A 13,044-nucleotide genomic window follows, 5' to 3' on the forward strand; every position below is an offset into this window, starting at 1 on the left:
GTTATTAAATTAGTCCCTTGGAATCTCTCCTTGGGGGAAAAAAAAATGAAATCCCATCCTGAATATGTCAGTATTTGAGTTACTATGTGAACTTGAAATTAACAAAAATTGACTTTCTTTCAAGTATAATTCACGCTTCACTAAGCCAAGTAGACATTCTGCCTGTTATTTGGACTTTATTAAATTTTGCTTTAAATGTAATAAAAAATGCAAGGTAGGCCTCTGCTTTGCAAAGTAACTGACTTGATTAGGAGCTGTATTTTCAAGTCTGTTTTGGAGTGAGGTTTGTCCTCACGTAAGTAATAAGCGTTTGCTGGTGCAGCTCTTTAATGGTGAGAACGGATGTTGAAGAAAGCAAACACCATATGCCCTTTGTTTCCCGTGCATGTCCCCTCCTGGAGGCTGGGTGGAGTGTTTCAGCTGTCTCGAATAATCTCCATTTTGCTGTTACTGCAGACTTTGCTGTTCTCCCACTCTTCTCTCCGATGTTACAACTTCTTCCTCTTCCTCCTCCTCAGTCAGAAAGGTTCCATGCTCTCAAGTGTCAGAGATTGGGTTAATTTTGAAAAATGAGTTTCCCTTGATTTGTGACAGAAATTAGTACAGAGAATTAAAAAAAAAAAAACACACCACCCAGTGTGAATGTGTAGTGGGAGGGGCAGGCGGGTTGGGTATGGGACAGGATGCTTAGAATAATTCTGCTGCCAAGTGAATCAGAGAGACTTGCAGCTCTCGGCGAGCACGGAACCTACTCCCGCCCAGAGTTCAGACACAGTCAGCCCGAAATCACCACTTCATACTCCACAGAATGGACCCTTCCGCAGCCAAAGCCCCGAGTGCTGCAGACACGTCTGAGACTGTAAGTAGGCCATACATCTGGTTCGATTGCTCTTATGTCTGCATCTTTTGTAGCCTGTTGCCCGACTACTTTTTAGGCCAGGAGGGAGGAGGCATGATGGGGAATTTGGTCCCAGCTCCATCCTTCTGAGATGGTGAGCAACACTGTTTTCCACTCAGACCTGGTCTCGGTTTTCTTGTTTGTGGTGGAAGGGAATTTCTTTCCCCAGGCATTCCTCTGGGACAGAAGTGGCTTTTGGCTGAGCCCCTTTAGTAGTGGCATCTGTAAAGATTTTGGACAGCCCTGCCATCTGGTGTGAGGGCTCTTCCCTTCTCCTGACTGCGATCGATGAGTTTTGTCCAGGGGACACCCCAGCCAGTGGAGGCCCCCCCCCCGCCCCCGCAGGCATCCCTTTCATCAGTGAAGTGTCCCTATCAAGGGCTGGGAGCAGGTAACACTGCTGAGTCAGCTGGCAGGTTTGGAAGCCTGGGATGAAGCCAGGTGTGGGATCCAGCTTCCCTGTGATGGGAAGGAGAGAAGAATGAGGTAGAAGGCAGGACAGAAAGTCAGCTTGAGGTCTCTTCAGAGCATTGTCCTGCTGCTAGATGCCAGTCGAGGTGGCGGGCAAAGCTCAGATCCTCACTCTGCCAACTTTGGGCCACTGACAAATCTCTCTCCTTGTCTTACTCTTCCCATCTGAAAATCACTGTCTTTGCCCTTCACGGGATCACTGGATTGTTTGAAGTCATGAATGTGAAAGTAACTAGTACTTGGTAGGCATTTGCTAAGTGATGTATTTTTGCCCTTCGTACCCCTTCTCCTTCCTTAGTGGGGATACTGTACCATCAGTGCGAGCACCATGCTGGGCTCCGGGAAGTGCCACCCGTGTTGCCGGCCTGGCTTCTTTCAAGGCAGCCTTTGTGGCCTCCAAGCTGTCTTGCTTGGTGTCATAGATTTGATCTTGGTGTCAGCTTTGTTCAAGACCAGAGCCCCAGGTTGCCCTTTTAGCCTAGGTCAGGTGACCCCCTAGGACAAGGAGGTCTCAGGCAGATGGTGGGAGTGGGTCATGCTGTGTCTCAGAGATCCATTTGAGTTAAGGATAGTGGGGACAGGGGACCCAAGTCAGGAGGCCACGTGGTGAATCCTAAGGGGGACAGTGATCATTCAGAAGAGCCAATTCTCATTCAGCTTTGAGTTTCCCAAGTTATGGATACCTATATTCAGCCAGTGCAAGGGAGAAGAAAAAAAATAATCTCGAAGAAAACTGCTGAGCAGTTATCTGATTTCTGATTCAGAAGTAGGCGTAGGGCACTGTCATGGTGACATTCCAGCTGGTTGTTTCAGTTAACCTGTTCATGGGTTTAGGCATCCCACGTGCACGTCAGTCAGTTCCAGATGCCTTCCACCATTATGGGCGTGTGTCTGTTTAGGGGACTTTTCTAGAGCCTGTCTTGTTAATTAGCTTTACCGTATGCTTTATCTTTGCTAACTGTGAGTTAATTGCTAATAAGAGTGTTTTCTTGTCAGTCACAAGTTCTCCCACCCCTTTCCCCAATTGAACTTCGTGTATTTCATCTCCTATTTAGGCTAAAATTTTTGCCTCTAGCAGGCAAGATTCCGCCATAACGGTCCGCGAGCTCTAACGCAGTGCTAATTTTTATCAGTGATTTTGGAGATACTGTATCATGTGTACACTTTGTTTGGTGTGCAATGATATAAGAGTACTTTTTATCTTAACCCGCATCAAAATTCGTGTATCACAGTGTACCAGCCTTCCGTAGCTCTCTGTTGCTCTTCTTTGAAATCCACTTTCTTTCCCATGACTGGCCACACCTCGTAGCCTGGCCCATGCCTACCTTTCCAGCCTCGTGGTGTCCCCCTCACACCTGGCCACTCCCTTCCACCACAGCAGTGCCCTGCTGTCCCCCGCTCCCACTGGGCCCTGTCCCGTCGCTGGGCCAAGGGGCTTGTGCTGCCCCCTCCCAGGCGCGCCCTTTCTCTGGCTCTTGCTTGGTTGGCTTGCTCTGCTTTCTTTCAGGTGTTACTTGGAGAAGCCCCTAGGCCATCTTATCTTAAGGGACTTCCTCCATCTTAAGTTTCCTTTCTCCCTTCCTGTCACATCACCGTACCTATTTCTTGCAGAGCACTTAGATCACAGCCTGTAAATCCCTGGTTGCCTTACTGGTTTGCTTGGCATTCGCCGCCTCCCCGACTGGAATCTCCGCCCCTTGTCTGTCTTATTCCTCCATAGCCCCAAGCCCCTGACTCAGTTCTCAACACATAGTAGATGTTCAACAAAGATTTCTGAAATGAATAGAGGTTTTGGATGATCAGTGTCGTGGATGACTTTTCAGTAGTCTATGACTGCAAGCTGATGAAGACAGTTGCGTCTTCTCTGTGCCGGCCGCTCCCGGCCCCATCGACCTCCCTCACTGCTCTGGTACCTTGGGAGCACTCCAGACCCCGAGGCCCCATTTCCCTCTCCTGGCAAGCTAGTGGCTGGTATCCGGAGTAACCCTCTAACTGTTTGAAGCATCATTTTTGTTCTCAAAATGAAAACCACCTGTCTTCAAAGTGATTTGCTTAAAACAAATGCTTATTTCTTCAGCAAGGCCTTCCTCCCCTTCTGCCTTTCCCCACCTCCTGCCAAGAATAATGGGAAAACCCTCCTATCTTGGAGAGTGGTTTTCCCTCTGGTCAGAATCCAAAGCTGGAGGATTTATGACCCCGGGTGCTGAGCAATAGCTTTTCCCTGCCCTGCTGCTCTCAGATGTTCACACTTGGTTCTCCCGAGGGGTTCCAAGGGGTCCTGTGATAGGGGCTCAACCTTGGTCCTGCCCCCCTTTGCACATTGCCTTTACCCATCCTTCCCCCAGGTCCAGAACCTAGCCCAGGGCACCACAGAGATGGCGGCAGGGGTGGGGACCGTGTCTGAGTAGTGATGTGTGGCGGGCTGCTTGCCAGCTCCCCGACACCTTGTACCACCTCCAGGGAGAGGCTACTGTTGCCTGCATTTTAGAGACGGTGCAGTGAGGCTCACGGAGGTGAGGTAGGTTGTGAGCGGCCAGGACCAGAACCCAGGTCTCTCTGGCTTCCAAATCCATGTATTATTTGTTGGTGTTTTCAGCGTTTCTGGGGTTTTGTTTTGTTTTTACCATGTTATTCAGTTAAAAAAACTGTATGCATACATGGAACGGCAACGAGCTTCCTGAAATAGATGGTTGCTTCTCTGTGCGCAACACGCTCTTACAGTCTCCGTTCCATCTTAAAAATGCTCGTCAGCACATAGTGGGGGGACTCTGTTCCTTTTTAAGGCCAAGAGATATTCCACTGTATGCATATGCCACCATTTCTTTTTTTTTTTTTTAAAGATTTTATTTATTTATTTGAGAGAGAGAATGAGAGAGAGAGAGAGCACATGAGAGGGGGTAGGGTCAGAGGGAGAAGCAGACTCCCTGCCGAGCAGGGAGCCCGATGCGGGACTCGATCCCGGGACTGCAGGATCATGACCTGAGCCGAAGGCAGTCGCTTAACCAACTGAGCCACCCAGGCGCCCCTATGCCACCATTTCTTTATCCATTCACCCGTCAGTGGACATTGAGCGGCTTGGGTATCTGGGTTGCCGGCCGCTGGGGGAGGGGAACTGCATGGTGCTGTTCCAGGGGCGTGAAGTCTCCGTCGTGCAGGCTGACTCCGTTCTAGAGTTCTGCTGTACAACATGGTATCTATAGCGAGCAGCACTGTACTGTGCACTTAAAAATTTGTGAAGAGGGTAGGCCTCAAGTGTTCGTACCGCAATGGCAAAAAAGGCCGGGGTGGATCTTCTAAGTGGATCGTGTGGCCCACTAATTGGTGGCAACCCATGGTTTGAAAATAGTTGGCAAGGGGCGCCTGGGTGGCTCAGTCGTTAAGCGTCTGCCTTTGGCTCAGGTTGTGATCTCGGGGTCCTGGGATCGAGCCCCGCATCCGGCTCCCTGCCCTGCGGGGGGCCTGCTTCTCCCTCTCCCACTCCCCCTGCTTGTGTTTCCTCTCTCACTGTGTCGCTCTGTCAAATAAATAAAATCTTTAAAAAAAAAAAAAAGAAAATAGTTGGCAAAACACTAGTGTAGGTGATAAGTCTGTGCTTACTTTATGTAGAGGTTTATATGATGAAAGCTACTTTCAAAAATGTTCATCACAGTAGAACCTACACACACAAAATGCACACGAGACTACAGCTTGTTGAATTTTCACAAACCAAACACATCTGGGTAAACAGCACCAGATCCAAACACTCACCATTGAGTTATGCGTCTTTGAATCGAGGCAGGCATGGAGTGCAACAGAAAGGGATGTGCCCTCAATTTGTTCTGAATTGTGCACATGCAGCTTACTTGATAGAATCTCTCTTTTTAGAGGTCCCATGTTTTATGTTTCCAGTGGCAGGGCCTGACTGGTATTTTAGGTCTAACAACTACTGAAGGAGTAGAACTGGGCTTCTGTAAGGACCGTCCGAATGACCACAAAAGGAGGCTGAGGATGTGCCTGGTAAAATGTGAATAAGGAGGAGGAGGAGGAAGGGCCAGGGCCCCACAGTGGATATGGAAATGCTTGGGTGTGCGGACTTACGGTGACAGTAATCGAGACCAATTTTACTGAAATGGGGTGGGGAGGGGAGGGAACTTGTGATTACAGTTCCAAGCCCCTAGAAGTCAATGTATTTTTGTGTGAAATAACAGTCACCTGCCACAGTGAGTATTGATTTTTAGAGAAAACTCTTCTAGCATACCAAATCAAACTTTTTCTTGGCCAAAGACCTAAATGTCTCTCAATACCAAAGCAAGCTAGATTAACTTTGCTTTCATAATGTATGGGTTCTGTAAGGTTGTCTTGGGGGACAGACTATACCCAATTCCTCGTCATGGCATGTACGTAGAAATGAAAGGGAGTGGATGCTTGCATGTGCTTTTAAACATTACATGCTCTTATGAAGTTTTATTAATCTCTTTGTGAGATGCATTGATAGCTTTTAGTCAGACTGCAATCGCTTCCTTGGGACTTTGGGATAATAATAAATCCTTTAGTCTTTATTGGTTAGATAAGCTCTTATTCATTGTTCATTTTTGTGAAGGAGACTTTGAACTCTTACACATTTGGTGTGTGTTTCCTGGAGTTCTGGACCTATAGTGTTCACTGTGGGTCTGTGTTTAATTCTGTATTTGTTGTGGAAGAAAAGTCCTGGGACTGTAACAAACACACTGTGGAACATGGGGCCGGCGGGGGGGAGGTACCCCGCTGGGGACAGGGAGCATGTGTATCTGCCTTACCGTTCCTTTCTTGGTGCCCAGCGTCGGGCCACTAAGTACTTGCCGAATGAATGGAGAGAGGAAAAACTGCTAGCTAGGATTTAATGGTGTGTACTGTGTGCTTTGTCCCTTTTATCCTAGTTAGTCATTACAAAAAGCCTGTGAGGTGGGTACTGTTAATATCCTTTAGAATGACCTCACGTCCCTGTTTGCCAGGGGATGGTTCTGGTGTGTTCCTGCTGTCCTAGCATTGACAGTGATAGCACCCTCTTTCACTGTGAAGTGTCCTGGTTCCAGTGATAAATTGGTTTGCTCTGAGAAGACATGAAGAGACATTTTTCCAAAGAAGACATCCAGATGGTCAACAGACACATGAAAAGATGCTCAACATCACTGACCATCAGGGAAATGCAAATCAAAACTACAGTGAGATATCACCTCATACCTGTCAGAATGGCTAAAATCAACACAAGAAACAACAGGTTTTGGTGAGGATATGGAGAAAGGGGAACCCTCTTACACTGTTGGTGGGAATGCAAACTGTAGCTACTCTGGAAAACAGTATAGAGGTTCCTCAAAAAGTTAAAAATAGAGCTACCCTATGATCCAGCAATCGCAGTACTAGGTATTTATCCAAAGAACATAAAAATACTACTTCAAAGGGATATATGCACCCCGATGTTTATATCAGCATTATCTGCAATAGCCAAATTACGGAAACAGCCCAAGTGTGTCTACTGATGAATGGACAAAGAAGATGTGGTATGCGTGTGCCCATGTGTGCGTGTGCATACACACACACACACACACACACACACACACACACAATGGAATATTACTCAGCCATCAAAAGAATGAAATCTTGCTATTAGCAATGACATGGATGGAGCTAGAGAGTATTATGCTAAGTGAAATAAAGTCAGAGAAAGACAAATACCATGTGATTTCACTCTCATGTGGAATTTAAGAAACAAAATGAATGAGCAAAGGGAAAAAAAAAGAGAGGCAAACCAAGAAGCAGACTCTTAACTCTAGAGAACAAGCTGCTGGCTAACAGAGGGGAGGTGGGGGGGGGGGAAACAGGTGATGGGCACTAAGGAGGGCACTTGTGATGAGTACCGGATGATGTATGGCAGTGTTGAATCACTCTATTGTACACGTGAAACTAATATTATACTGTATGTTAGCTAACTGGAACTTGAATAAAAACCTTAAAAGAATTGGTTTGCTCTCAAATGTTGTGGTTTGGATTGACAGATGGGGAAACCGAGGACACAGAGAAGCCACATCACTTCCTAATGCCACCCAGCTAGTGCTGGGATTCTTTCCTGAGAGTCTGACTTCAGATTTTCTCATTCGATCGCTAAGTTTTGCTGCCTCACCACTTAGGCCAAGGAATATGTAGTGGAAAAAAAAGCACTCTCTGTTTTTCAGTCTCACTATTTAGTAAAAAGCACTACTGTGATGTGTGACTCAGGGCAGTAAGACCATGCTAGTGAAGACCCATGGAAACCCGAAATGCGCTTTCCCTGGTAAAGCTGGACACGTAGTATCCTAGAATGCTAGTACCATTCACACGTGCCTGGTGCTTCATAGCTTACAAAACCCTTTCTCCTACAGGATTCTGTTGAAACTTCTTGTGTACCCTGTGAGGTGGGAGGGGGTACTTCCATCTTACGAAGGAGGATGGGCGATCCGCAGGATGATGGGGTCACCTCCCTGAGGTTTTACAGCCACAGAGGGAGCTGATCCAGGATTCGCTTCCTATTCTGCCTCCATCATCAACACATCTCCCCTGTAGCAGAGGGGCCTCGCAGCCAGGCGTACTCACACAGTTATTTTGAGGGTGCTGCTCATGGAGGATTAGAAGGTCCTTTGAAGACTCATTACTGTAACACAAGGTTTCTCAGCCTTGGCACTGTTGACATTTTGGGCCATTTAAGGCTATTGTGGGGGACCGTGCCCTGTAGGATGTTGAGCAGCATCCCTGGCCTCTATCCACGCCAGTAGCTCTCCCCTCCCTCCCTCTCCCAGTTGTGAGAACAAAAATGTCTCCAGACGGTGTCAAATGTCCTCTAGGACACGGTTGCCCCTGGTTAGGAACCACTGGCCTAACTTCAATAGCAGCATTTGAAAGAGGGAAAAAGACAACCTTGGAAATGTCAGACCTGTCATTTTCCCGCTCTCGTTTCTAAAGCATCAGAAAAACTATCAAAAGACCCACAAAGGGGTGGAAAAGGGAACAAGCAGCACATTTCATGTTGGATTTGGTTCCATGAAAGAGTGTTTGGTCTCCCAAGGAAGGATATGATAGCCAGCATTTTTTTAAGTTAGAAATCACACAATTACAAATGTTTTTTAATAGAAAAGTTAGAATAGAGATCAACTGAAAAAGGCACATATGCAGTCTCCTGGGAGCCTGCTGCCCAGAGATAACCACGGTTCACACGATGCTTCACCTCCTTCTAACCTTTTCCAACATGCATACATGTATCTTCCAAATAGGGCTATGCTGCAAATGCTATTATAATCAGCTTTTTTTTTTTTTTACCTTACGTGTGCCACAAATACCTTTCCATATCTCTAATATAGAGCTACAACATTAAAAAAAATTTTTTATTTATTTATTTGAGAGAGAGAGAGAGAGAGAGCGAGCATGCACAAGTGGGGGGGTGCAGAGGGAGAAGCAGACTCCCCACTGAGCAGGGAACCTGACGCCGGGCTCGTTCCCAGGACCCTGAGATCACCATGACCTGAGGCAAAGGCAGATGCTTAACTGACGGAGCCACCCAGGTGCCCCTAGAGCTACAAAATTTTTCGCGGCTGCATCGTATTTCGTTGTGTGGCTACAGTATAATATATTCACTTGGTCTCCTATTGTGTACATTTGTTTCATTTCCAATTTTGTTTTTGCTATTACATGCAAAACTGTGATGAGGATTTATGTGTGTGTGCCCACGCCCTTCACAGCCTCTTTTTGCCCCTTACAGAAATAAGGAAATTTTATCATCCATTGAGTAAGATCCCTAATTTGTAGTGTGTTAGATTATGTTTTGAATATATTACATACCTTTGCCCTTGAAAATTATGGAAAATGAATTCATAAAAATTAGATTATGCACTAGATGTGCAGAATGAGGTGTGGAAAGTTCTTTGGTTTTGTGATTAAATGATGAGTAATAAGAAGCCATGTAGGTTTCATGCCCTATTCATGAAAACCACTTGTAACTGTAGAGGGCTACTTCCTGAGTAGGAATTACAGCCCAGTAAAGATAACTGAATCTTCCTTTAAGAGTTTGCTCATTGCTGAGAGAAACTTAGGGCTATGTTCTCATGAATTTTCATTGCTCATGGATTTTTCTTATATGTATTTAAAATGATAAAATGAGGGGCGCCTGGGTGGCTCAGTTGGTTAAGTATCTGCCTTCGGTTCAGGTCATGATCCCAGGGTCCTGGGATCGAGCCCCACGTCAGGCTCCCTGCTCAGTGGGGAGCCTGCTTCTCCCTCTCCTCCCCGCTCGTGCTCTCTCTTGCTATTTCTGTCACTATCTCTCTCTCTCTCAAATAAATAAAATCTTAAAAAAAAATGATAAAATGATAAACTCGTGGTAAAACCTTTAAATGGTACAGAAAAGCCTAAATAAAGTTCCCTCCTTTATTCTGCCTTTGTATTTTTTTCATTCTCTAGAAATTTTCTCTGCATTTACAAACATTAAAAAATGTGCAGAGATTTTTTCAAAACCCCACAAACTGGCCAACAATATGCAAGGTCTGATCCAACTAGCTTTCTTCAGTTAACACATCCTTCTGTGCCTACACCTTATTCTGTTTAATCGGTGCCCTGTTTGGGGTTGTTTCAAGCTTTTCTTTCTCTCCTGCAGCAAAGTGGTCTGTTTTATTTATTTTTTATAGTTTATTTATTTATTTTTAATTGGTCTATTTTACGTGAGTCTGTCTGTAGGCTACATGCCTAGCAGTGGAGGGCTTGGGTTAAGGGTCTGTCCCCTTAGAATTTTCATAGGTACTGCAAAATTGCCCTTCCACTGCGAGTAGCTGGACTTGTTGCATCAGGCATTTTTTTCCTGCCTGGCATAGACTCTGGATTAATACATCGGGAACACAGAGGTTCTGACCTCATCTCGGGGGAGGGCCATCAGGGTTAGGAGGCCACGGCCTTGGGGGTGCTTGGGGAGGGGGATATGTATTTACTGGTTTTCTCCTGGGATTGGCCAGAAACTGGCTTTTGCTTTTTTCAACCATGGAGTAAAAAGTACGTGTGTAAAGCTGGAGACCAACACCCAGGCAGGCAGCTTTCTGGTAACATTTGACGATGTGTCTCAGAATCTATGTAGCAAATGTACCAACTGCACCGTGCAAATATGTAATGTAATAGGTGTAAATATGACGTGCTCTAATCATTTCATGATCATTTTCCATCCCTCTTTATCTCTTTCACGAAGTCTTTTCTGATGTTTCTCCATTCTCCATCTTCATCTACTCTACGCTATTTTTTTTTTTTTTTGCTATTTTCCTTTTTAAAAAATGATCATTATGGCCGGTATTCATTTTATTGTTGTATTATCTTATTTTTGCCCAACTCTGTCTCCCTGATGAAATTTGAGCCAACAATTGGTCTCTAGTCTTTGTAACCCTAGTGTGGCGTTGGCACATATGTATTTTGATTGGCTGCTTGCTTTGGAATTTTCCTTATTTTATGGGGTCCCTGTGCTTGGTAAAGGAGGCCCGTCCCTGGACACCGCCGTTGTTGGTCCCCAGAAAGGTGCTCACTAAGGTCTCTGTCACCTCACTTGTCAGTGTGTTGCTTTCCTGCCCGGGGAAGGGCCCAGCAAGGTGCCGTCGTTTACTGACTTGGTATTTGAAGCAGTGGAAGGTGGCAGACGCTTGAAGACGTTTCTGTGACCCCCAGTGAGCACAGCAGCTGCCACAGCCCGGCCTAACGGTATGAAGGGCCTGTGTCTTCTGAGAAGCTGGGGGCTTTCTGATGGGCATTGCCAGTGTTCCCTCGCTGCAGTCTTGGCCAGGGCTTTTTTGAGTTGGTCTGGGGTTAGCCACCCCAAGGCCGAGACACAGAGAGGAAAGCAGGTCTCAGGAAACCTCTCAAATGTCAGTGAGCCTAAAACTGGGCCAACTCTTGGGGTGCACCCCGTTTTCCAGTGTTCTAGCTAGTGCTAGGAGGTAGTTGTTGGGGCTCGGGGACGCTGCCCTGGATGGTGAAAGCTCAAGTCTGCTTAGGTTCGGCCTCTGGCTGGGCTCCTTGTGGGGGGATGAAGGGGCATCGTCTGCTCCCCGCCAGCTCTTTCTCCCCTCTGCTTTCTCTGAGGGCTTACACTTGGGGCCCTGCTCATGTGACCCTGCCGGGGGCTTCCTGGAGGGTGGCCTGGAACCTCAGCAGAGAGTCTTACAAAAGAAACAAGCCAAAGAACTTTTATGTGTTTATTTTTCTTATTGTTCAAGTAATAAATGTTCTCTAGCAGCAAATAAAGAGCACTCTTTGGAGGCAAGCAGTGTGATCCAAGGAAAATGGCCTCTGGAGCCAAATGGTTCTAGGTTGGAATGCGGGCTCTGGGACTTGTTCCTGAAGGAGCTGTCATGAGCTGAATTGTGTCCCCTGCATATGGTGAAGCCCTAAGTTCCAGGGCCTCAGGATGTGACTGTATTTGGAGGACAGGGCCTTGAAAGCGGTAGTTGAGTTAAAATGAGGGCCCCAGTGTAGGCCCTCCTGTGATCTGATTTGTGTCCTTATGAGAAGCGGGGACAAGGACACAGAGACACTGGGGATGTGCACGCAGAGCAGAGCCCATGTGAGGACGCAGCGAGAAGGTGGCCGCGTGCAAAGCCAAGGAGACGGGCCTCACATGAAACCAGGCCTGCCGCCACCTGGCCTTGGACTTGTAGTCTCCAGAACTGCGAGGAAATATATGTGTGCTGTTGAAGCCCCTCAGGCTGTGGTATGTGTTAAGGCAGCCCCGGCAAACAAGCACGGGTGCTTCTAGCAAGTCAGCTCCTCCGGCTTTGTGTCCCCTCCGTGCGGAGAGGACCCAGCGCCTACTTCTCAGAGCCAAGGCGAGGGACAGACATAATGCCTGGTTTAGAGTAGGTGCTCACAAAGGGCGCTCGTGATAAGGCTAATTTAGTGATATAATGGTAGAAACCACCGCCAGCTCCTCCACCCCGGTTTTCTGGCCTCGACCTGATTGGAGGGGTTTTGTTTGTTTGTTTGTACTTTCCTTTAAGTCCTTTTCAAACAGGGTTGCCAGGAACTCCTGGGATGGGGGGAGGTGGGCCCTTCATGGGTCTAGCAAGCAATGAAGTATTTGCTTCTGAGCCCTCCTTTCATCCTTTTAACCTCTTCACATACCGGGCCTCCAGGCACACTTGTATTTGGGACAAGGACGCTGCTGCTAAAATGGGCTAAAAGCGACCTTGGGGGCGGTGTGACTATTCACCTCCCCTGGCATCCACTGTGCTCGTCTGCTTGCAACCGAGCGCCACAGCCTGGGGGACTTAAACAGCGGGAAAGTGTTGTCTCGCAGCCCCGCGTGCTGGAAGGCCAAGATCAATGTGTGCGCACGGCTGGTTCCTTCTGAGAGCCATGAGGGAGACTCCGTTCCACGCCCCTCCTCTGGCTTCTGCTGGGGTGCTGGCAATCTTGGGCTTTCTTTGGCCCGTAGATGCATCACCCTGATCTCTGCCTTCATCTTCATGGGACATTCTGTGTGTGTGTGTCTCCATGGCCAGATCTCTGCTTTTTATGAAGCAGTCAGGCACGCTGGGTGAGGGCCCACTCAGATGAGCCCATCTTAACTTGATCACCTGCAAAGACCCCGTTTCCAAATAATGTCGCCTTCACAGTACTGGAAGGTAAAGCTTTAACATCTTTTTGGGGAATACGGTTCAAGC

At 47.1% G+C, this 13,044-nt stretch overlaps 1 protein-coding gene across 9 annotated transcripts in view; it reads left to right on the top strand.

Moving 5' to 3' along the window:
- SH3KBP1 (SH3 domain containing kinase binding protein 1) overlaps positions 1–13,044 on the top strand; it is a 328,530-nt gene that overhangs the window by 85,935 nt on the left and 229,551 nt on the right. The window contains exon 1 of one of the 9 annotated variants that reach the window (XM_078064413.1): positions 703–859. The exons of the other annotated variants lie outside the window; for them this stretch is intronic. Coding sequence (XP_077920539.1) covers positions 809–859 — 51 coding nt within the window. The 5' untranslated portion in view covers positions 703–808. Of the gene's footprint in view, positions 1–702; positions 860–13,044 lie in introns of those variants that run through there. 9 annotated transcript variants of the gene reach the window in all.

The sequence above is a fragment of the Halichoerus grypus genome, chromosome X, assembly GCF_964656455.1.
Source record: "Halichoerus grypus chromosome X, mHalGry1.hap1.1, whole genome shotgun sequence".
Lineage (NCBI taxonomy): Eukaryota > Metazoa > Chordata > Mammalia > Carnivora > Phocidae > Halichoerus > Halichoerus grypus.